This window comes from Microcebus murinus, chromosome 25 (genome assembly GCF_040939455.1).
Source record: "Microcebus murinus isolate Inina chromosome 25, M.murinus_Inina_mat1.0, whole genome shotgun sequence".
Lineage (NCBI taxonomy): Eukaryota > Metazoa > Chordata > Mammalia > Primates > Cheirogaleidae > Microcebus > Microcebus murinus.
The window spans coordinates 16,999,948-17,025,737 of NC_134128.1; the positions used below are offsets into that span (position 1 = coordinate 16,999,948).

Genomic DNA, 25,790 nt, shown 5'->3' on the forward strand with positions numbered 1-25,790 from the left:
CAGGCGTGAGCCACCACACCAGGCCCAGGCCAAAAATATTTAACAGAAAATAAGACAAAGGCAGTTTCTTAATTATAATTAACGTGTTCAATTGACTAATATACAATCTAAGTTGTATTCAATTTGCAAAGACAAAGTCCACTGCAGAGCAATTTGATTACTCTTGCAACATTTTTTCACCTCTTCTAAAAATAGAATCCAATTGGCAAAGGAAAAATTATGAAATGTGTTTCTCTTATTTTTAAATAGCTTCACAAAAAATGTCATAGAAAATTCATTTTCTCTTTAGAGCTAGAGCCAACTGATGAAACACTCTGAAAGTAATTAAAAGAAAACTTGAAAAATTCTATTTGCATTTCTGTAAAATGTTGATAGAGACTTTCTTCTGTTTTGTAAAGTTAGGTAAAGTATAGCCTAAAGGCCAAGAGGAAGAATAAAACTCTAGGGACTCTTCTGATTCTACAATTCCACTGAATTGCCCACGTACTTAAATATGATCTTCTTTCTAACTTGAAAAGGCCAGCACTTGGCATAAGCCAGATGTGGATATCCACGCAGTCCCTGCAGTGCCTAACGGAGTACATAGTGGAAGATGAATGCCTTAACTGAATGGCTGAAAAATGTGAGTACATAGTATGAAAAATACATATACACATATATGTGTGTGTACATATATACATCAATTCATTCATCATTTTAACTTTAAGCTAAGAAGAACTTTCAAAAGAACAGAAGAACATTTATCTACCTACCTTAGATTTGTCTTAATATATTTTTTCCTGCCACATTTGCTCATTATTAAGACATTTGTAATCAATGCTTTGCTCCTTTCCCGTTTTCTTCTTTGTTTATCCTGCAGTAAAATTATAATGTTGAATTGGGAGACCATAACATTTTATTTAAAAAAAATCAAAACCTCTCAAAACTAGGCTAGGAAGAATATTCTAATTTCTATAAAACTAAAAAGATTAGAAAGCTAAAAAAAATAAATCTCAGTATTGATTTTTTAAAATTTTACTTCTATATTCTTATTTTCCTAGAGAAAAAAATTTAAATGATGTACTATTTCTCAGATTATTTTCTATTAAAGAGAAAGTAGTGCTGTCTAAATCATCTAATATACACTAAATATAACTCATAGTTATCAGCCTATTATTTAAAGATAATGATCATCTAATGAACTTAATGAATTTGTCATTTTCTTAAATTTCACTCCATTGCAACAAAATTTTCAACCATCTTTCATTTACAGTCAATTCAAACTTGGGTTTTGTCAAGCATTTTAACTCCAAACGAAATATCAGCAGTTTATTCAAAACCTCCTTCTGATAGTGTTCAATCCGTTTGAAAAGCTGGTTCAGGCGCTGTAGCAATTAAACTCCCTTTTTTTTACTAATAGCTTTTTAAAATATATATTTGACATGCAGAATTCGAGGTAAAATTGGCAAAGGGGAAAAAAAACACAACTAAAGAATATCTGAGAGTCCTTAATTTATTTTGGAGGTGGAAAGAACAATCGAGCCCATCACTGAGTACCTTCTAGGCGTCTGTTCCAGCAACAGTGGTGCTCTGTCCCCTCTATATTAAGTGTCCCCTCTAAAATGGTTTCACACCATCCCAGTCAATTATGAAACTGCAGACAGCAGGCACGTTTGCCACACCTCACTAAGGGCACTACAGGTGATAGTTACTGCTGCTGCCACCTGTCCCCAGCATAGGGCTGAAAGATGGTAGGACACTTGAGCCAGGCTACGTGAGCAGAGCGCAAGGGTGGTGACATCCGCTGTGATCGAATCTTATTCTGTGATCATGCTAGCATTTTACACAGGGACATCTTATATGCCTTAGAAATTGTACGACCAAGAGTGCAGGGACCACTTACTTATTAAACAGTGACCTGCACCCAGTGTATGCCAGGCCCTCGTGCCAGGCGCTGGGCCACAGAGAGTGACTGACAGTGCTCCCCTAGGAGGCTGCAATCTAAGGAGGGGGACAGATGTGTAAACACTAATAAAGACCACAGCATCGTAGCACAGAAATACCTGCTCGTTTTTACATTTCTCTTGGGAATAGTCTCAGGTTCACTTGTTGAATAAGTAATATAACACATTCTTATGGTTCAAAATGTTAAGAGGAGAAAAAAGATATTCAATGAAGTCCAGGAACGGCCACTAGCTTCCTCTTCCCAGAGTCACCAGCACTGCACCAGCTTCCTGCCACCATGGCCACAGAATGTCAAGAGAAAAACTAGCCACATGCCAGAATGACGAAGGTAAACTTGCGCCTGACTCAGAATTATCAGAAAATGATTGCATTCCAACTTCTCTCTTAGGAAGTCATTGATGATTGCCTGCCAAATCTAAAAGGATGCTTCTGAGTCCCCATCTTCCTGAACATCTCTACGGCATTTCCTGCCCACCCTGAAATGCTGTGCTCCTTGAATTCTTTGACATCACATTCATGCTCTTCTTCCAGATGGTCTAGCCCTTCGTTCTGTCTCCTCTCTCTGTGGCCCAGCCTTTAATAAAGGTTGGTATTCCGCAGGTCACAATGATCTCCTCCACCCCATTCTCCCTGGGCTACCTCATCCTTATTTGCCGACTCTCAAATTTCATCTCCAGCCTAAGCCTCACTCCTGAGCTCGAAACCTGCACGTGTGTATCTGCCTATTAGATGTTTCCTAACGGTCTGCTCACAGATCCTCAAATCCAAAATGTTCAAAGCTAGACTAAACTGAACCTCCCTTCCTTGGCAGCTAGCTCTCTTCCTGCTGTGCTCTTATCTCAGGGACTGACACCACCGCTGACTGAGCCACCCTATCTGGCTGGGGGAGGACGACTCTGACTACATTCCCCATGTCCCTGGTCCCCAATATCTGTAGTGGCAACGTGGTCTAATAGTAACAGCAAAGTAGTGGTGTGATGTAAACAGCGCTGGCATCAGTGGCTGATCTGGGTGTGAACTTGAGTTCTATCACTTGCTAGCTTGTGTGATCTCAATGATTTAATTTCTCCAGGCATTCTTTCCTGTCAAGGGAGATGACACCAATCATGTCGTGAGGAGGAAGTGCAGTAATGAATGCAAAAAGTCTCGCTGTGCTTGCAATATAGGCTGGGAACACTGGCCTACTCAATCTCAACAATTCTACCTCCTAAATGTCTCTCAATTCTGCTCCATTCTCTCCATCCTCACTGCCACAGGGTTGACTCTGATCATCTCTTGGCACAACTAAAGCAATAATGGTCTCTATCCTTAATTACTTTACCTTGCTCAAACCTCATCGCAACCTCTTATAGTCCACTCTACTAGACCACAGCACTCTATGTGAAATGCAAATCCAAACATGTTATTTTCTCATTTATGTGCACATATGGAAATAACATTCACCGGAAATCAAGGTGAGAGGGGGAGGAAGGAATGGGTAAATGGGCAAATTCACACCTAACCGGTACAATGCACACTGTCTGGGGGAGGGTCACACTTTGACTCAAAGGGTACAAAAGCAATGTATGTAACCAAAACATTTACACAATATATGCATAATATTCTGGAAAAAGAAAAGAATTATCCTCCCACGGTTCCCCTTGCCTTAAGGATAAATATCCTAAGTTCTAAGTATTCTAATTTGACATACTTGGTAGAGGTATAATAGTTTGTTGTAAAAGCATTCAGATTTTAAGTTATGCCTTTCCTTTTTATTAATATAATTTCCCAGGATCAAAATTACATTGTGTGGATTAAAGCAGGGGTCCCAGTTTACTACAGTATCAACTATGTATAATTTGAAAATCTCAACTTTCTATATTATTGATCTCATCCAAAATCTGCTTTCATGAGCAGCCAAGGGCTGAATCTAGCACCCTCCTCCCCCACATGCACAAACACCTGAATGGTAAGAGCTCAAATGTCTTTATTATGTTCTTATGATGGGCTTAATACACTATGAAAATATTCTATTTAGCCTAAAACATCATTATCATGTTCATGATACAGTCTGATGTTACTATATCTCCTTATACCTAAATTCACAAAGGATATTGATATAATGCCCCATATACTACCAATTTTCTACAAAAATAATTTAAAAGTCCTATCTGCCAAGGGACTCCTAAGCTTTATCTTTTAGAGCCAAAAGACATATTTTAGACTAGTTTATCATAGGCAAATAATAGCTTATACTAAGTGAGAAGAAATGAGTTCAAAAATTATTTTGCCTGGATATGAATGTCTTTGCCATATTTGGAGGAGGGCCATCTATCGTACTAACAAAAACATTCTATCACCCATTAGGTTTGATTACAAAAATAACATTTGGCATTCACCTTACTTTTTCACCAGTATGTTGTTCTATTCACACTCTGGTGTTAACAACTGCAATTAATTTCATTGCTATCAGCATTCTTCAATATACAGCTTTCTATACAGATTATATTTTAAATATGTTGATTATTCCACAAAGGACACTTTGGGGACAAATGGTGAAATCTGAACATGGACTGTATATTAAAAAGATAAGGCAAATGTTGCAAAATGCTAATATAACAATAAGTAAATAAAATATACTGATTAAAGAGAGTATAAAATTTATACTTACTTTGATTGTTGGTAAGATTCTTTAAAAAGGAAGAAAAAATAAATCTATATCTAGAAAAATTTGAACACCTACTCTGCTGTGGTTATTTTTTGGAAAAATTAGGTATATATTAGAATTAAACTTCTTGGGTAGCTTTGCTAAAATACAAAAGCTTACTTAACCAATTTCCAGCTCACCAACCAACTTTCCACATTAACCTACGTTCTCTACTTGTTCTGTAAAACCTACACTTTAGCTAATGCCCACCGAAGTTTTCTAGTGTGCTCAAGCACTTGTGTTCTAAAAGGGATGTATGTTTACCAAGAGTTAGGTGTGTTTATCACCAAAACTGATTATGCCAGCCATGCCTGTTGCAATTTGGTAATTTGTTAAATAGTAGATTAGATGAAATGATTAAATAGGTTAAATGATTAAATGATTAAAAAGAGACCTGTTCTGAAAACTAAGTCCAATGCTTTGGAAAGACAACAAAGGCAATTTTTTTTTTTCTTAAAAAAAAAACTCCTGCCTCTGGATTAGATATTACAGTTGGAGAGAACTATAAAATATAAGGGAAATATTATAAAAATGAAGGGTTCTTATGAGACACTTGCAATACAAACTAAGTTCTTGCTGCACTTTCAAAAACCCATAAATGGAAACTCCAAGAAAGGTTTAAAAAAAAAAAAAAGAAGAAAAAAACCTACTCCAAAACACTGCCATGAGCATAGCCAAAATAAAAAGAAAAGAATGTGGAATAAAAGGCATTGCATTTCTTATGGAAGCAGGAAAAGGAAGAGAACACAGAAAAGTACAATCTGTTTCTTTGGTTCTGTGATGAAGCAAGATTTTAGGTCTTTAGGAAAGTACATTTTCATAGGTTAATTATAATTTAAGTAGCAACAGCAAGTAAAGAAGGCTCTGAATCTCACATTATAAAGCTGGTCCTTCTCAACCAAGTTGATTAAAATGTTGTGAGAAGGCGGGCCTCGTTAAAAGAGAGAATTCCAAACACCCATACACCTGAAATTGACAGGGATGAGTCTATGGTTATTTATTATGTATTTCAGGTGAAGGAGATGGGTATAAGCAAAACAAAGATAGCAGTAATAGGAAATTATGCCACTTTTAAAGTCTTGCTTGCACTCTTTGTGGACCAAAGTTACAATAGTTCAAATAACAATCTATACACTTTTATGTAAAAACAGAAGTGGCCAGGAGGAATACTTGTAAATAAATATTTCAAACACCAGTAAGCAATGTCTTTAATGTTTCAAACATGAATTATACATACAATCAGGAGGCTAATATAGATTTAAGGCTACTCCAACTTAATTGCTTGAGACACCTGTCATTATTTAAGAAACCTTAACTCTTTGCTCAAATTACCAAAGGATTAACTAGTCAAGCACCTCTTTCTTTTTCAATTCATTTCCCACCTGCTGCCTTGCTTTTGGCTACTTCACAATGAACTGAAGAGTCAGCTGCAAAGGAGGAAATGAAAAATGAAATTCAAATGATGGTGGTCTATCTCCAGCCTTTCAACCACCATCACCACTTGATGAATGGAAACCGAATTTTTAAATTTTGGGGGAGGTCACTTGCTTGACTAGATTCACTGTAAGGCTTTTCTTTGCAATGGCATGCTTCTCTACTACACATTAAGTACAGTTCAAAACACTTTTCTACACATTAAGTACAAACGCATTTGACTGCTAGTTAGTAAATCTGGGAACGTAGATAAGACATTTGAATTAACTAAAGTTCAGAGAAAAGAATTTCAACGTTATTTTACTTACCCAGATTGGTACCCAGATTGGTCCTATCTTGTCTATCTGAACAAAACTGGTATCTTTCTAAGTTTAGAAACATGCCTAATTAAACTTAACTCCTCCAGTAATTTTAAGAAAGCATTCTAAGCATCCATATATTAATACAATAACATGGGTCTTTATGCATGATATAGTTACCCCAATTCCAGAACTAGAAGTTTTCATGATAATCAATGCTAGGCTATAAACTCCAGTTAAAAAACATTTCTAAGCCAAAAGAAAAGTAGTCAAAAAATACAAAGAAAAAAATAAAACATAATCATTTTTTGTGCTGTCAATGAAAAAAACTGAGGCTGAGATTATGAACAAAACTGTCTGACATTTTGTCATTCTGGGATAGGATGACCTAATTTTAAGTTTGCTGTGTTAAAAATAAAAAAGCTTGGGGGGAGGAGGGAATGGGCAATATACATAACCTTAACATTTGTACCCTCATAATATGCTGAAATAAAAAAATTAAATTAAAAACTTAAAATAAGAAAGCTTTACTAGGATAACTTTGAAGAAACTGAGTTTATTTTGTGAAATCCTCAAGTAAAATATTAGAATCACATTAGCCCCACTCTTAAATTTTAACAGGATTTTATTCTGACATTTCATCAGCCTGGTTATACCACTGTTTATAATAAAACACAGGAAGATGCTTCCCATCTCGGGAGAACTGGAAGGCTCCTAAGCCTTCCAGGAAGGCTTCTTCCTGATAAGGAAGAGCTACTAAGGTTTCCTTAGAGCAAGCATCCTTCCTGACCAATGAGAGAGTTATTTAAACAGTCTTTAAGCAAAAATATCCTGTAACTTCATTGCTTATGTATTTCCTCTGCTTATAAAAATTGTTTCACATATACCTTGCCAGTAATTTCCAATAACACTCCTAGGAAGGCCAGTCACAAGATGTGCAAATAGATTCGATTTTATTTTTTAGAACCTTGCTACAACTACAGTCATATGTTGCGTTATGATGGGGGGGAGACGCATGCGTTCTGAGCAATATGTCATCAGATTTCATCTTTGTGCAAATATCACAGCGGTGTGGTTATACAAATTTAGATGGTATAGTCTACTACACACCTAGGCTACAAACCTACAGCATGTTACACTGTACTGAATACTGGAGGCAACCGGAACACAGCAGTATTTGTGTATCTAGACATAAATAAACATAGAATAGGTAATGCATGGCCCGGTGACGTTTCTATGGCTAGAACGTCACTAGGCAATAGGAATTTCTCAGCTCCATTAGAATCTCATGGGACCACTGTCATACATGTGGTCCACCATTGACTGAAATGTCACTATGTGGTAGATGACTGTATACTAATAAGGCTTAAGGTGTTTTCATGAGTAAAATCAAGGTAATTCCCACGAATGTTATTTTTAGGTTTTCTTCTTTGTCCTTATTTGCTACTGGATATCATACAGCATCAGAAAATGAAAGCCCAGGAGTAAAAACATATACTCTTAAGAACAGCACTCTTTATTATGTAGATTCCTATGGAAAAAAGTATTTCAAATACCTTACATATTCTTTAAAACAAAATTAACATAATTATTTAAAATGTTCATTTCTACCTCATATATAACAGATGAGATACATTTTTCCTGAAATCTGTATTTTTAAGTTCCTGCATTGATAATAATAAAATGCTATTCAATGTACAACAATTTTTAAAACTGACTTTTACATACAGAATCCATCAGTTCAATAATGTAGAAGCATTTAACAAAATTCAGACAGTGCAGGGTGATATTTCCTTATCAACTACTTGATTTCACATCAAAATATGGGAGGCGGGGGAGGGGGGTCACTTGAGCTCAGGAGTTTGAGACCACCCTGAGCAAGAGACCCCATCTTTACAAAAAAAAAAAAAAAAAAATTACATAAAAAAAAAAAAAAAAAAAAAAAAAACCTGCCGGGCGTGGTGGCTCACACCTGTAATCCTAGCACTTTGGGAGGCTCAGGCGGGCAAATTTCTCAAGGTCAGGAGTTCGAAACCAGCCTGAGCGAGACCCCCCATCTCTACCAAAAATAGAAATAAATTAATTGAGCAACTAAAAATATATATACAAAAAAAAAAAAAATTAGCCGGGCATGGTGGTGCATGCCTGTAGTCCCAGCTACTCAGGAGGCTGAGGCAGTAGGATCGCTGAGCCCCGGAGATTGAGGTTGCTGTGAGCCAGGCTGACGCCACGGCACTCACTCTAGCCTGGGCAACAAAGCGAGACTCTGTCTCAAAAAAAAAAAAAAAAAAAAAAAAAACCCCAATGGCTCTAAAAAACAAAGTCTCTCAATGGTTCAGCTGTCCAGTGTTTGTATTGTTCACTTTTAAGGAATTTATCTAAATGGAACAGGATGTTTAAAAGCTTTCCAATAGACTACTCCTTTCAATAATAAACCTAGCTCAATTTTCTGGCCCAATACTTGTAGAGAATATCAACTTGGGAAAACGAGGATCAGAAATATGTCTATACTGGTGCAGATTCAGTCAAGATTCCTTATATATGTTAACAAGCTGCAACCCTTCCTTACTGTTTAAGAAATGCTCATAATTCTAAACAAGACTTCATATTTTACTCATGCAGTGAGTGACTCACCTCATAGGAAACTAGAATACAGTCTACTAACCTGTGGAATCTGGAGTTTGTTAAAATTCATCAGCAGAAGTCAATTTCATTAACTTTTGGGGACCATGCAAAAACAAAGACTAAAAAGCTCCTCTTTGTTTATACATTCAATAAAAATTTATTCATATGCTCTTAACCAAAATATGTACACAAAACATCAGTGCAATTACAACTTCACACTCACCAACACGCGATTGCATACCCACCACTAAGGAACTGGGAAAGGATTTGTTAATTGATCTATTTACAGACTCATGAAAACTGTGCAATTAACAACACTTCTTATTGACAATGCCTTAAGTGTTTACTCATCCAGGATCCAAACCGTCTCAATATCGCTTTAAGTTAGTTGCGTTTGCATCAATCAGTAATAGTGCTTGAAACATCAGTTTTGACACTTAGCATTTATTGGCCAAAACATTGTTTTCAATTTGCCTTCCTTTGGTAAAAGAAAATTTCCTTCAGGTTCAGTTAAAGACTACTATGACTTATGAAGGGAAACAAGTTTGTCATCCAAAAACCGGATCGAGATGAGGAGGAAAATGTGGTACCCAATGGAAAAAAATAGAGAGAGAACCTAATACAATGTTCGTACTGGACCTCTTTCACTGTGCATCCAGGTTTTTATTTGTTTCAAGGGAAGGTGGTTGCACTCCCATCCGCGGGGCAAATTAAGTAAGAAAGGAAGAAAACTTAGGTCCCTACGCTACCTGCACTGTAAAAAGCGGATCTTTCAGTCTTAAGCGAGACTGAAATTCAGGCTGGTCCTGTCACTCAAAATTCCTGAAAATTTGACAACGAACCGATCAACTGAGAGCTAGCTGCTTTACCGAGCAGCAGCGTGCAGGAAACGCCTGGTTTCAAACTTAGGGGTGCAACAGACAAGTAACAGACCAGAGGGTGAAGAACCGTGGTACAGGACGTGTTTATTCCCTACTCCGCAGGTTCCAGGAACCTGAACCAGATGACTCTAAAAAAAGGCAAAAATCAAGAGGAAAACCATAAGAGAAACTGCGGTTTCTATCAGCTGTCACGGATTTGTCCCTTCTTCGCAGGCTTCATAGAAATAGTCTTTGCATCCTATCTGATCACATCTACCGTGTATCTGGGGACCACAACGACTCGACAGCGACGTCCCCTCCGACTGCCACGCCGGGGAAGAACCGGGCCACGTTAATTCACAGCTAAACTGGGGCAGAGGTGCCGTCAGTCGTCGGCCGCGGCACACAAGGCCAACGTCCTCACTCCGGGGCTCCTTTTCCTTTCCAGAGAGTGAGGACCGCACTCGTCGGGGCAGGAGGGCCTTCTCCGACGCGAACCGGGCTCAAGGGAGGCGGGGGTCTGCGGCGCGGAGCCCGCCCGGCGCCCGGGCTGCGGGCTGGCGAGGTGAGCGGCCGCCGCTGCGCCGGGGGAGGCCCAGGGGCCGGCGGCGGCCTCGGGGGCGGGCGGGCGGCGTCCGGGGGCCGCTCGCTGCCCCGGGCCCGGGGCCCCGCCGCCCCCGGCCCCGGCCCGCCGCCCCCGGCTCCGCTCCGCCTCCTGCCTCCGCCTCCCGCGTCGCGTCGCCGGCTCCTAGGTCTCTGGGTCCGGGGCCGGCGCGCCACTTACCCGCCGCGATGGCGTTTACGTAGCGGACCTCGTCACTGATTACGGACGGGAGGAGGTGGAGACCGCCAGCCCGGCCGCCGCTCAGCAGCGGCGCCGCCGCCCAGCAACCCCGCGCCGGCGCCGGCGACGGCCCCACGTCGTCCCCACGTCAGCTCTGATGCGGCAGCCGCGGCCTCCCAGCCGAGCCCGGACCAAAAGCAGCGCAGCCGCCGACGGAACCGCGTCCTCGCGCCCCGCCCGCCCCGCCCCCACTCGGCCGCCGCCTCCCGGGGGACTCCCGGAGGAGCAATCCAAGCCCGAACTCCGCCCCCTGCCGGCCGCCGGCGGGAGTGCGGCGCTGACAATCCAACAATTAAATGGAACGGGAGGAGGGGGACACGGGAGCTGTTGGGGGGGGGAAAGAGTGAGCCAAGGGGCGGGGCCGGGAGGAGGAACTACCCCGCGGGGGCGGGGCGGAAGTCCCAGTCGGGGGCGGGGCTGGAAGCCGGAAGCTGCGCTCACCCCGCAGGATTGCACACTGGGCTAACTGCCCGCGCCCGCCTGGGGGTCTCCAGGTCGCTGCTTTCCCAGGCGGCGTGCTGGGGCGGCCCCAGCCCTAAACAGAACCTCGCGGGCGTCGCGGCTCGGTCCCAGCGGGGGTCACATCCTGGGGGCTTAGGGTCCTCAGGAGCGTCCCCACCCCCTAAGCCTAGCCCGGGCCGCCGTCCTGAGAAGCGCCCCCGAGCCCGGGGTGCCCTCCTGGGCCGCCCGGCTCCCCATGACCGTGTCCGTGCGTGACCGTGTCCGTGCGTCATCGTCGCGGGGGAGCGGCGATAGTGCCCACTTTGAAATGGGACGCGGGGGAGCGAGGCTGTTTGGCAACCAGCAAAAACCCTTCCTAGAAGGGAGGAGAGTTTAGTTTTCATCCAGCTGGAAAACGTGGGCTCTCGGGTCAGAGGAACATTTCTGGCGTGTGAACCAGTCACCCATTTAGGCATACTTAGGCATACTAACCCGGGGGGAGGCGCCTCAAAAAAGCAGGGCTTTTAGCCTCAAAATAAGCCTCTTTTACGTTCAGGAAAAAAGGAGATTACAAACAATCAACTAGAACCCAACCTTAGGGTACTCAGGAATGTGTCACTTCGGAAACCACTGTTTCCAAGGGCACTCCTTGAAAAGTTGCTGAGAAAAAAATAAAAGCATATGTCAGCGTAGCACAGGTCGAGAAGAGATGCCTGTGAAATATTGGAGTCCTGTAGAGTGAGAAAATCCTCAGTGCTACTCTTTGAAGAGTAATAGACGTTACCTGTCTCCACCTTTTTGAAATTAATCTCTCACTGAGGAACATTAACAAATTAATTAAAGGTTAAAATAAAAAATTAACGAAGTACTTAGATAATGCTGGCACTTTGTTAGACAAGGCAAGAATATTTACCCATAATTAATACAGTGCATTTTAGCTTAGAAAAGGGGGCCATTAGAAAGAGAAGAAAATAGGATTTCTTTTTTTTTTTTTTTTTTGAGACAGAGTCTCGCTTTGTTGCCCAGGCTAGAGTGAGTGCCATGGTGTCAGCCTAGCTCACAGCAACCTCAAACTCCTGGGCTCAAGCAATCTTCCTGCCTCAGCCTCCCGAGTAGCTGGGACTACAGGCATTCGCCACCATGCCCGGCTAATTTTTTGTATATATATTAGTTGGCCAATTAATTTCTTTCTATTTATAGTAGAGACGGGTCTCGCTCTTGCTCAGGCTGGTTTCGAACTCCTGACCTTGAGCAATCCACCCGCCTGGGCCTCCCAGAGAGCTAGGATTACAGGCAGAAAATAGGATTTCTAACCCCAGGAAAATCTGTTCATTGTGGTTAAGGTTGACCATGTGCTAGATGAGTAGATTTTCAGTTACCAGGGATTTGAGGGACTACTTAGAACCAAAGTTAAATAATGAATATTATAATAAAAACTCAAGCCACTGAATAAAACTATGAGATTGGTATCACTCATTAAACTATCATCTCTCATTTTTAAAATCATAAAAATATAATGAAAATCTGCTTTCAAATGTTTTTCTATGTGTTTTTGTGTTTTTAACTGACAATATATTCAGTTGCCTGCCAAATTCAGTGTTTTCCATACATAATTGGCACTGTAGCTATTGCCATAGAGAACTTTAAGAACTGGAAAGTATGAAGCTTGGCTCAGATTGGCCTCTGTTCAAGCCTGAGAATTACAGGATTTGAGAGAATTAATGTAGACACTTGGTTCTGTTTTGTAAATATTTTTTGGTAGAATAATGTTAGTAATTAGCATTTTGTTTATTTTTATATTTTTAAGTACTTAGCTGAGATGCCAGAGGAACACCAGCATGGTAAAGACACCAATGATAATTCATGGAGCATATGAGCTGCTTTTTAAGTTTATTAATCACTTTAATAATAATAAAAACCTTGTAAATGGTCCCAGAATTAAATCTGATGACTATTAAATAAAACCCTTTAAAAGAATCCAACCCCATTTTACAATAAAAGGATTAGAAGGTTACTGGATTTTTTTGGGTTTTTTGTGTTTTTTTTTTTTTTGAGATAGAGTCTCACTGTGTTGCCTGGGCCAGAGTGCCATGGCATCAGCCTAGCTCATAGTAACCTCCTTCCTGGGCTCAAGCGATCCTCCTGCCTCAGCCTCCCGAGTAGCTAGGACTACAGGCATGCGCCACCATGCCCAGCTATTTTTTTCTCTATATATATTTTTTAGTTGGACAATTAATTTCTTTTTTATTTTTAGTAGAGACGGGGGTCTCGCTCTTGCTCAGGCTGGTTTCAAACTCCTGACCTTGAGCGATCCACGCGCCTCAGCCTCCCAGCCACCACGCCCAGCCTAGGTTACTGGATTAAAGTACAACAGCACGTCCCATACCAAAGAGGGCTCATTCCAACAACTGGTCAGAGACTAAGGAAGAAGGAAGGGAAGACCATGTTCCCTTGGAATGGCAGGTGTCAAAACTTAGGCATGCATCCAATTGTCAGAAAAAGGAGAAATCAAGATGAATGCAACTGGGGCCAGGCATGGGGGCTCACGCCTATAATCCTAGCACTCTAGGAGGCCGAGGAGGGAGGATCACTCAAGGTTAGGAGTTTGAAACCAGCTTGAGCAAGAGCGAGACCCTATCTCTACTAAAAATAGAAAGAAATTAATTGGCCAACTAAAAATACATAGAAAAAATTAGCCGGGCATGGTAGCATGTGCCTGTAATCTCAGCTATTTGGGAGGCTGAGGCAGCAGGATCTCTTGAACCCAGGAGTTTGAGGTTGCTGTAAGCTAGGCTGATGGCACAGCACTCAAGCTGGGACAACAGAGTGAGACTCTGTCTCAAAAAAAAAAAAAAAAGATGAATGAAACTGGAAATACACACCACAAGCTAGTAAAAGATAAAAAGCACCAGGTTAGATGACACGGGCAACTGATCAGACCAAAAAGAGGAGACACAGAACTCGGTTAACTTATATCCCCACGGGGTACTATACCCAGCACCCTCATGCCCCTAAGACCTAGAGCAAGGGGCGAGGCATGAAGAAAAGAGAGAGATTGTCACTATTAATATATGAATATTTCATATTAGAAAAGGGCTCTGTGTCACATTTTTGCTTTGTGGCTTTAGTCCCTCTCTCAGCCCTGGTTTTCTTTATCTTTGGAATAGGGGTTCTAGTCCTGGCCCCTAAAGTGTCTATGAAAAATACATTAGTTCAGGGCCGGGCGCGGTGGCTCACGCCTGTAATCCTAGCTCTTGGGAGGCCGAGGCGGGCGGATTGCTCAAGGTCAGGAGTTCAAAACCAGCCTGAGCAAGAGCGAGACCCCGTCTCTACTATAAATAGAAAGAAATTAATTGGCCAACTGATATATATATAAAAAATTAGCCGGGCATGGTGGCGCATGCCTGTAGTCCCAGCTACTCGGGAGGCTGAGGCAGAAGGATCACTGGAGCCCAGGAGTTTGAGGTTGCTGTGAGCTAGGCTGACGCCACGGCACTCACTCTAGCCTGGACAACAAAGCGAGACTCTGTCTCAAAAAAAAAAAAAAATACATTAGTTCAGATATGAATGCTTGTATAGAGATGAAAAATAATAATTTAAAAAAAGAGAAGAAAAAAGAAAAATACATTAGCTAACAAATACTGTAAAGACTTTAGGGGGGAGGGTTACAGTTTGGTCTTATATACATTTTAGGAAAAAAGGAATTACAGGGTAAAGTCATAAATCAATACATGGAAGGCATACATTGGTTTGGCCTGAAAAGGTGGGACATTTCAAAGCGGGGGTTTACAAGTCATAGGTGGATTTAGGGATTCTTTAGTTGACAAATTGCTGAAAGAGTTAGGCTTTGTCCGAAAAACCAGGAATCAGCGGAAGGAATGCTTGAGTTAAGATAAGAGTCTTTTATCTTTCATGTGATGCTATACCGGAACCTGGTTGGGAAGTAAACCACATCATAAAAACCTGTTTACTGAGATTTTATCATTTGTAGGCATGACTCACCAGGCCCCCCTTTAGAAAGGAATTTGTGCAAAAGAAAAAGATCAGACTTTAGTCCTCCGGCAACATAGCAAGGGCCCCTCTCTCCAAGAAACAGAAAAAGGCCCGGCATGGTGGCTCACACCTATAATCCTAGTACTCAGGGAGACTGAGGTGAGCGGATTGCTCAAGGGCATGGTGGCTCACACCTATAATCCTAGTACTCTGGGAGGCTGAGGTGGGCGGATTGCTCAAGGTCAGGTGTTTGAAACCAGCCTGAGCAAGAGCAAGACTACGACTCTACTTATAAATAGAAAGAAATTAATTGGCCAACTAATATATATAGAAAAAATTAGCTGGGCATGGCCTGTAGTCCCAGCTACTCAAGAGGCTGAGGCAGTAGGATGGCTTGAGCCCAGGAGTTTGAGGTGGCTGTGAGCTAGGCTGATGCCATGGCACTCACTCTAGCCTGGGCAACAAAGTGAGAAGAGAAGAGAAGAGAAGAGAAGAGAAGAGAAGAGGAGGGGAGGGGAGGGGAGGGGAGGGGAGGGGAGGGGAGGGGAGGGGAGGGGAGGGGAGGGGAGGGGAGGGGAGGGGAGGGGAGGGGAGGGGAGGGGAGGGGAGGGGAGGGGAGGGGAGGGGAGGGGAGGGGAGGAGAGGGGAGGAGAGGAGAGGAGAGGAGAGGAGAGGAGAGGAGAGGAGAGGAGAGGAGAGGAGAGGAGAGGAGAGGAGAGGAGAGGAGAGGAGAGGAGAGGAGAGGAGAGGAGGGGAGGGGAGGAGAGGCCAACTAAAAACATATATAGAAAAACGGGCATGGTGACACATGCCTGTAGTCCCAGCTACTTGGGAGGCTGAGGCAGGAGGATCACTTGGGCCCAGGAGTTGAGGTTGCTGTGAGCTAAGTTGATGCCAGGGTATTCTACCCCAGGCAAGAGTGAGACTCTGTCTCAAAAAAAAAAAAAGAAAAGAAAGAAAGAAACAGAAAAATTACCTGAGTGTGGTGGTGCATGCCTGTAGTCCCAGCTACTCAGGAGGTTGAGGCTGGAGGATTGCTTGAGCCCAGAAGTTAGAGGTTGCAGTAAGCTAAGATGACACTATTGCACTTCAGCCCGGTTGGCAGATTGCGACCCTGTCTCCAAAAAATAAAGAAAGAAAGAAAGAAAAAGAGTCAATAATGCCATCAACCTCTAAAGAACTCTTTCATGTGCATAGAAATTCTATTTAGAATTTACACAAAGTCTTCATTGATGATCTAAATCTTTCTCTCATTAAACTGTCCTCCATCTTCAGTGTATAAAATAAAACTAAAAATTGCTTGTACTTTATCTTGCTTGCATTTGATAATTACTTATAATGCAGAAGTATATTTCATGCATTAAAAAATATTCATTAAGGACGTACTTCAATCAAGGAGAGCAGTAAGAGTACTGAGATAGACATCGAGGATACAGTGGTTACATTTTGGCTTAAATGGTCTTCATGGTACTATTATTTATTTTTGCCATAGAAAAAAATGATTTTCCTCCTAAACAGTTAACTTTTTCACCAAACTTTTAGAATACAGTTCATCTGTAAATTGGTTATGGTGTTCAAATTCTGAGAATAATAAATGGGTCATAAAATATTCTGAAGTAAAGTTTGGCTTGTGAAAATCAAGATGGGATGGATTTTTCATGGTCTCAATTCCTGAAACCTGCTACCTCAGGCCCTTTGCTCATGCCATTAACTTTGAGTGTAATGCTTTTCCCTTTATGTTTTTATTTCAAAGTAGTCATTAATGGGGTACAAGTGTTTTATTTCATGGATATCTTGTATAATGTTTAAGTTGGGGCCTTTGGTATGCCCATCCTTAGAATAGTATTCATTGTGCCGAGTGGATAAATTTTTATCTCACATTTATCCTCCTGCCTGCCCCTCTTGTTGGTCTCTTACGTCCTTTATTATTTTTTTTCTATATATTTTTAGTTGTCCAACTAATTTCTTTCTATTTTTAGTAGAGACAGACTCTCACTCTTGCTCGGGCTGGTCTTGAACTCCTGACTTGGAGTGATCCGCCCGCCTCGGCCTCCCAGAGTGCTAGGATTTACAGGTGTGAGTCAACGCACCCAGCCTCTTATGTCCTTTATATTGCTTTTTGCCCATGTGTACCCATCCATTAGCTCCCACTTAGTGAGAACATAGGGTGTTTGGTTTTCCATTCCTGAAATACTTAGGATAATGGTCTCCAGTTCCATCCAAGTTGCTGCAAATGACATTATTTCATTCCTTTTTATGGCTAAGTAGTAATCCATGATATACATATGCCACATTTTCTTTTTCTTTTCTTTTCTTTTTTTCTTTTTCTTTTTTTATTTTTTGAGAGAATCTAGTTTTGTTGCCCAGGCTAGAGTGAGTGCCGTGGCATCAGCCTAGCTCACAGCAACCTCAAACTCCTGGGCTCAAGTAATCCTCCTGCCTCAGCCTCCTGAGTAGCTGGGACTACAGGCATGTGCCACCATGCCCAGCTAATTTTTTCTGTATATATTAGTTGGCCAATTGATTTCTTTCTATTTATAGTAGAGACGGGGTCTCGCTCTTGCTCAGGCTGGTTTCAAACTCCTGACTTCGAGCAATCTGCTCGCCTCGGCCTCCCAGAGTGCTAGGATTACAGGCGTGAGCCACCGCACTCGGCCAACACATTTTCTTTTTCCACTCACGAACTGGAAGGCCCTTAGGTTGATTCCACATGTTTGCAATTGTTAATTGTGCTGCTACTTTTCCCTTTTTTTGCCTAGTTCATTTTCTATTCATACTTCAGAGTCTGGCTTCTCCAATGAAGCTTCCCTGTATTTGCCAGGCTAGATTAAGCTCCTTTAATCACTTACTTTTATTTTTTTATTTTTTACTTTTTGTTTTTTTTGAGACAGATTCTCACTCTGTTGCCCGGGCTAGAGTACAGTAGCATCAGCCTAGCTCACAGCAACTTCAAACTCCTGGGCTCAAGCCATCCTCCTGCCTCAGCCTCCCGAGTAGCTGGGACTACAGGCATGCGCTACCATGCCCGGGTAATTTTTTCTATATATTTTTAGTTGGCCAATTAATTTCTATTTTTAGTAGAGATGGGGGTCTCACTCTTGCTCAGGCTGGTTTCGAACTCCTGATCTTGAGCGATCCTCCCACCTTGGCCTCCCAGAGTGCTAGGATTATAGGCGTGAGCCACCACGCCCGGCCATTTTTAAGGATTCTTTATCAATAATTAGTACTCTAACTAGAATTTATCAAGTACTTGGTCTTCATAAATTGACAACCTCAGCACAGCGAGGTGGCTCATGCCTGTAATCCTAGTACTCTGAGAGCCTGGGGCAGGAGCATCCTTTGAGGTCAGGAGTTCGAGACCAGCCTTAGCAACAGTGAGATTCCCGTTTCTACCTCAAGTAGAAAAATTAGCCAGGCAATTAGCCATGGGCACCTGTAGTCCCAGCTACTCAGGAAGCTGAGGCAGGAGGATTGCTTGAGCCCAGGAATTTGAGGTTGCAGTGAGCTCTGATGATGCCATGGCACTCTACTCAGGGCAACAGAGTGAGATTCTGAGATTCTGTCTCAAAAAAACGAAACAAAACAAAATCGACAACCTCTTATTTTGTAGGTTATAGTGCCATCATGTGGATATTTTGTTTTTCTCAAATAAAATGAATCATGTTTATAATAGAAACTAGAAAACTATGATTGGGAAACCAAGCCTCCCCACACCCAAGCATAACAATTTACAATTTAGTATTGGCTGTGTATAGAATCACAAGTTTAGGGACTTCTAAATCTGAGTTTTTATTGAAAGTATACAGGATTTGGAAACAGTCACTTAGATGATAAAAGAAACCTAAATACCCCAGCTGGAAGATACACTGGGTCCCTATAGATGATCAGCTGTCTTTTTTTTTTGAGACAGAGTCTCCCTTTGTTGCCCAGGCTAGACTGAGTGTCATGGCGTCAGCCTAGCTCACAGCAACCTCAAACTTCTGGGCTCAAGCAATCCTCCTGCCTCAGCCTCCTGAGTAGCTGGGACTACAGGCATGCACCACCATGCCTGGCTAATTTTTTCTCTCTATATATTAGTTGGCCAATTAATTTCTTTCTATTTTTATAGTAGAGACGGGGTCTCGCTCTTGCTCAGGCTGGTTTCGAACTCCCGAGCTCAAACGATCCACCCGCCTTGGCCTCCCAGAGAGCTAGAATTACAGGCGTGAGCCACCGCGCCCGGCCGATCAACTGTCTTTATTTCTGGATACTAGGCTGTGGAAAAGAAATTGGGGCCAAATATTTATTTTTATTGTTTGCAATTTTCTGAAAACGTAAGAGTTAAAAATGCGTATTAATGGAAACAGCCTGGCTGGGCGAAGTGGCTCACGCCTGTAATCCTAGCACTCTGGGAGGCCAAGGTGGGCGGATCGCTCAAGGTCAGGAGTTCGAAACCAGCCTGAGCAAGAGCAAGACCCCGTCTCTACTATAAATAGAATGAAATTAATTTGCCAATTCTCTCTATATAGAGAGAAAATCAGCCGGGCATGGTGGCGAATGCCTGTAGTCCCAGCTACTTGGTAGGCTGAGGCAGGAGGATCGCTGAGCCCCGGAGATTGAGGTTGCTGTGAGCCAGGCTGACGCCACGGCACTCACTCTAGCCTGGGCAACAAAGTGAGACTCTGTCTCAAAAAAAAAAAAAAAACAATGTAAACAGCCAACAAGCTCGGGAGACCAATATAGTCTAGTGAAAAGAGTTTCAAAAAATAAGCTTCCTGAAAATTCTAGTGAACCCAGAAATATGAATATGAAATATTTGTGTGAAAGGCTGGGGGCAGGCATTGAGTTTTACGGAGAGGTAACAATTAGTTTGCAAACCCATCCAGTGTTAAACTGGCGGCCCCCAGAGGACTAAACAAGCAACAGCACAGTCCAAATGTGGAGCCACAGACGTTAAGAATTGCAAGGAACTTTAGAATTCTTCCATTTTCAAACTGTTTAGCATTTAATTCCTTTTTGAGATAAAATAACTGAACTGATGAAAACAAGTAATTTATTTAAAGCTGAAACGGAACCCTACTTCCTCCAAGAATGAAGATGTAGTTGAGGCCGGGCGCGGTGGCTCACGCCTGTAATCCTGGCTCTCTGGGAGGCCGAGGCGGGAGGATCGTTTGAGTTCAGGAGTTCGAAACCAGCCTGAGCAAGAGGGAGACCCCATCTCTACTATATAAATAGAAAGAAATTAGTTGGCCAACTAATATATATACAAAAAATTAGCCGGACGTGGTGGCGCATGCCTGTAGTCCCAGCTACTCGGGAGGCTGAGGCAGGAGGATCACTTGAGCCCAGGAGTTTGAGGTTGCTGTGAGCCAGGCTGACACCACGGCACTCACTCTAGCCTGGGCAACAAAGTGAGACTCTGTCTCAAAAAATAAATAAATAAATAAATAAAAAGAAAGAAGATGTAGTTGAAAATGTCCTTTGTTTTTTCCCAGTTAGACGATCATTTAACATTGGATGTCACTCTGCGCAGGCACTGTGTGTGGGCAGTGAAAATGTGAGCCCGAGAGACCTGTCCAGTGTAGAGAGAAGGGAAAGTGCAAGGAGCTTCGGAAAATGTCATGGTTTACAGGGTAGGTAGCAAAACAATGAACCAGCCAAGACATTTGCAAGTGTGATCTGAGAATGGATTGGCCAACCTATGCCTGAGCTCCCTTCCTCTACCCTTTCCTTTTCCCTCCCACCCCCTTCCCCTGTCTCCCCCACCCCCATCAGTAGAAGCTACTAGAGTAGAGGAATTGTGAGATACCCTGGACAGATGATGCCTAAAGTGGACAACACAGGGAATGCTTGAACCAGATTATCCTAGAAGCGTTTCAGCATGAGATGTACCTTTTCTCAAGTCCTAAACTCTTTGGAACAGCACAAACCAGCATCTGTTAATAGGCTTCTCCACCTTTCTCTCCGGTGTATGTTGCAGCCAAGGCAGCTGATTGTCCCAAGGAATGCATGTGAGCACAGGAAACTCACAAAACATCTGCGACACAAGAGAACTGTTAAAGTAAAATAATACATACAGCTACTTTTATCAGAGAAAGTCTAATGGATCAGACAGAATAAGACTTTTATTTTTATTTTATTTTATTTATTTATTTTTTTTTTGAGATAGTCTCGCTTTGTTGCCCAGGCTAGAGTGAGTGCCATGGCATCAGCATGGCTCACAGCAACCTCAAACTCCTGGGCTCAAGCAATCCTCCTGCCTCAGCCTCCAGAGTAGCTGGGACTACAGGCATGTACCACCATACCTGGCTAATTTTTTCTATATATTTTCAGTTGGCCAATTCATTTCTTTCTATTCTTAGTAGAGATGTGGTCTCGCTCTTGCTCAGGCTGGTTTCCAACTCCTGACCTTGAGCGATCCTCCTGCCTCAGCCTCCCAGAGTGCTAGGATTACAGGCGTGAGCCACCACACCCGGCCAGAATAAGACTTTTAAATAAGCTTAATAAAAAGCTGCAGAGAAAGAAGGGAGAATGTTTGAAACACAAAGCACCAACAAGCATTTCCGAATTGGATGTTGGATGTGACAAGTATTTATGAAATAAAGAAAGCAGTGGATGGGTTGAATAGCAAAACGATATAGCTGGAGAGTTCATTGATGAACTGGAAAACCAGAGCAAGGAAGGGATTAAGAAATAGAAAACATGAGAGGAAAGTTGAGCAATATGGGAGATAGAAATATAAATATTTTTTTTCTACTGGAAATCCCCGAAGAAAAAATAAGAGTAATAACAGGTGAAAGAATGATTGCTGAGAATTTCCGAGAATTGAAGACATTACACTTCAGAGTGAAAGGGGTTGATTCTATTATAGCTCTGGGATTTCCAGGTTTGGAGCACAGAAGATTTAAAACTACCAAGTGGAGGCCGGGCATGGTGGCTCCCGCCTGTAATCCTAGCACTGTAGGAGGCCAAGGCAGGTGTATTGCTCGAGGTCAGGAGATAGAGGTTGCTGTGAGCTAGGCTAACACCAGGGCACTTGCTCTAGCCTGGGCAACAAAGAGAGGCTCTGTCTCAATAAATAAATAAATAAATAAATAAATAAATAAATAAAACTACCAAGTGGAGCATGCAGAATTTTTAGGGCAGCGAAACTGTTCCGTATGCTACCACAATGGTGGATGTGTGTTATTACACATTTGTCAAAACCCACTGAATGTACGGCACGAAGAATGAACCCGAATGTAAACTACAAGCTCTGGGTGATGATGATGTGTCAATGTAGGTTCATTGATTGTAAAAAATGTACCAATCTGGTGCAGGATGTTGAAAGTGGAGGAGTCAGTGCATATGTAGGGGTAGGGGAAAATGAGAACTCTCTGAACTTTCTGCCCAATTTTGCTGTGAACATAAAATTGCTAAAAAAAAAATTAATGTATTAAAAAAGAACAGAAATGTTTAAAACCTAAGAGCTTATTCATTATTATAAATATACATAGAGTGCAATGCAATTTTGGTGGAATTCAAGGTTGCATATTTCTGTAATATTTTTTTTCCTTCCATGCCTACTTACTTGATGGAATGGTGCACACACAGTTAATAGGAGCCTCCAGGCCAGGCAAAGTGGCTCACACCTGTAATCCTAGCACTTTGGGAGGCTGAGGGAGGCTTGAGGATTACTCAAGGTCAGGAGTTCGAAACCAGCCTGAGCAAGAGCGAGACCCCGTCTCTACTATAAATAGAAAGAAATTAATTGGCCAACTAATATATAGAGAAAAAATTAGCTGGACATGGTGGCGCATGCCTGTAGTCCCAGCTACTCGGGAGGCTGAGGCAGCAGGATTGCTTGAGCCCAGGAGTTTGAGGTTGCTGTGAGCTAGGCTGGCACCATGGCACTCACTCTAGCCTGGGCAACAAAGCGAGACTCTGTCTCAAAAAAAAAAAAAAAATAGGAGCCTCCAGTAGTATACCACTCCACATGTAGTGTATGGACTTTAAAAGACTGTATTTGCAATTCTTCCCTTACATCCATTGTGCTATTGTTGTCATACATTTTACTTTTACATACATTTATTATTTTTTTATTTTGTTTTATTTATTTATTTATTTATTTATTTATTTATTTATTTATTTTGAGACAGAGTCTCGCTTTGTTGTCCAGGCTAGAGTGAGTGCCGTGGCGTCAGCCTAGCTCACAGCAACCTCAAACTCCTGGGCTCAAGCGATCCTTCTGCCTCAGCCTCCCGAGTAGCTGGGACTACAGGCATGCGCCACCATGCCCGGCTAATTTTATATATATATATCAGTTGGCCAATTAATTTCTTTCTATTTATAGTAGAGACGGGGTCTCGCTCTTGCTCAGGCTGGTTTTGAACTCCTGACCTTGAGCAATCCGCCCGTCTCGGCCTCCCAAGAGCTAGGATTACAGGCGTGAGCCACTGCGCCCGGCCTTACATACATTTAAACACAATATTTGCACTACTTTTGCTTTGGCAGTTATCTTTTATAGCAATTAAAAATAAAGAAAAAATGTTTTTAAATTTTACTTGTGTTTATTCCATATTATTCTTCATTTCTTGTTTAGATCCATGTTTCAGTCTAATATCATACCCCACCTCCTGAAAAATTTTCTTTAACATTCCTTGTGGAGTACATCTGGTGGCAATGAATTTTCTCAGTTCTTGTTTGTCTGAGGAAGTCTTTATTTGGCTTTCATTTTTGAAATATATTGCTAAAGGGTATAGATTTCTGGGTTGTTGGGGTCTTTTTCCCCAGCACTTTAAAGATACTACTCCATTGTCTTTTGGTTGCCTGGTTTCTAACAAGAACTCTGCCATAATCCTGATGTTTTGCCCTCTGTATGTAACGTGTCTTTTTCTTCTAGCTTCTTTCAAGATTTTCTCTGTGTCTTTTGCTTTTAGCAGTTTGAATATGGTATGCCAGTGTTTGTGTGGTGTACGGGTTGTATGTGTGTGTGTATTATTTGTCTTATGTGTATTTGTCTTTTAAATTTCTCTTGCTTGATATTCTCTGAGTTTCTTGGATCTGCGGTTTGGTGTCTGTCATTAATTTTGGAAAATTGTCAACTGTTGTTTCTTCTGTGCCCATATTCTTTTCTCTTTCTGGGATTCTAATTATGCAGATGTTAATGGAGCAGATGTTAAACTGTTTGGCCTTCCACAGCTCTTGGATGTTCCCTTCTGTTTTTTTTTTTTTTTTTTTTTTTTTTGAGACAGAGTCTCACTTTGTTGCCCGGGCTAGAGTGAGTGCCGTGGCGTCAGCCTAGCTCACAGCAACCTCAATCTCCTGGGCTCAAGCGATCCTCCTGCCTCAGCCTCCCGGGTAGCTGGGACTACAGGCATGCGCCACCATGCCCGGCTAATTTTTTATATATATATCAGTTGGCCAATTAATTTCTTTCTATTTATAGTAGAGACGGGGTCTCGCTCAGGCTGGTTTTGAACTCCTGACCTTGAGCAATCCGCCCGCCTCGGCCTCCCAAGAGCTAGGATTACAGGCGTGAGCCACAGCGCCCGGCCCTTCCCTTCTGTTTTGTTTCACTTGTTTCTCTTTCTGTTTCAGTTTGGGTAATTTCTATTTTTTTTTTTTTTTTTTTTTTTGAGACAGAGTCTCACTTTGTTGCCCAGGCTGGAGTGAGTGCCATGGCGTCAGCCTAGCTCACAGCAACCTCAATCTCCTGGGCTCAAACAATCCTCTTGCCTCAGCCTCCCGAGTAGCTGGGACTATAGCCATGTGCCACCATGCCTGGCTGGCTAATTTTTTGTATATATATATTTTTAGTTGGTCAATTAATTTCTTTCTATTTTTAGTAGAAACGAGGTCTCACTCAGGCTGGTTTTGAACTCCTGACCTAGAGCAATCCGTCCACCTCTGCCTCCCAGAGTGCTAGGATTACAGGCGTGAGCCACCACGCCCAGCCAGTTGATTTCTATTGTGAACTAAAAATCCTAAACCCTCCTCCCCCCACTGGTTGACTAAACAGACCCTCCTAGGCCAAGGGGACCCCATAGAGTCCCCTTAAAACTGAGTTCAGCTGGGTATGGTGGCTCACACCTGTAATCCTAGCACTCTGGGGGGGGGGGGCTGAGGCAGGTGGATCGCTCAAGATCAGGAGTTCGAAACTAACCTGAGCAAGAGCGAGACCCCGTCTCTACTATTAATAGAAAGAAATTAATTGGCCAACTAAAAATATATATAAAAAGTTAGCTGGGCATGGTGGCACATACCTGTAGTCCTAGCTACTCCGGAGGCTAAGGCAGAAGGATTGCTTGAGTCCAGGGGTTTGAGGTTGCTGTGAGCTAGGCTGATGCCATGGCACTCTAGCCCGGGCAACAGAGTGAGACTCTGTCTGAAAAAAAAAAACAAAAAAAAAAAACACAAGAAATTGAGTTCCTAGCCATGATGGGATGGGAGGTATAAAGCACAATTGCACATCTGCATGTTTTCTCTTTTCATAAAGATTCATGACTTCTCCTATAGCTTGTTAAATATGTATATTTAATCACCCCACTCAGTATGAAATCCTGTTCCCTTTGTTAATGGAAAACAAGCCAAAACCTGTAAAATAGTTTAAAGAGGTTTATTTTGAGTCAAATTTGAGGACCCTGACACAGAGCCATGCCCAAGAGGCGTTGAGCAAGTGGACTTTCTGAAGCTAGGTTACAGTT

The 25,790-nt window shown here is 42.2% G+C and overlaps 1 protein-coding gene across 13 annotated transcripts in view; it reads right to left on the bottom strand.

Annotated features, from left to right (window-relative positions):
• CREM (cAMP responsive element modulator) overlaps positions 1-10,864 on the bottom strand; it is a 73,366-nt gene extending 62,502 nt beyond the window's left edge. For 2 of the 13 annotated variants that reach the window (XM_075997518.1, XM_012765664.2), the window contains exons 1-2: positions 10,633-10,856; positions 753-853 (exon numbers count right to left, since the gene is read on the bottom strand). In XM_075997518.1, the coding sequence (XP_075853633.1) occupies positions 753-796 (44 nt within the window). In that variant the 5' untranslated portion in view covers positions 797-853; positions 10,633-10,856. Of the gene's footprint in view, positions 1-752; positions 854-10,632 lie in introns of all 13 variants that reach the window. The other 11 variants (XM_075997525.1, XM_075997522.1, XM_075997517.1 and 8 more) reach the window with 8 other exon arrangements.
• Between the last annotated feature and the right edge of the window lie 14,926 nt (positions 10,865-25,790).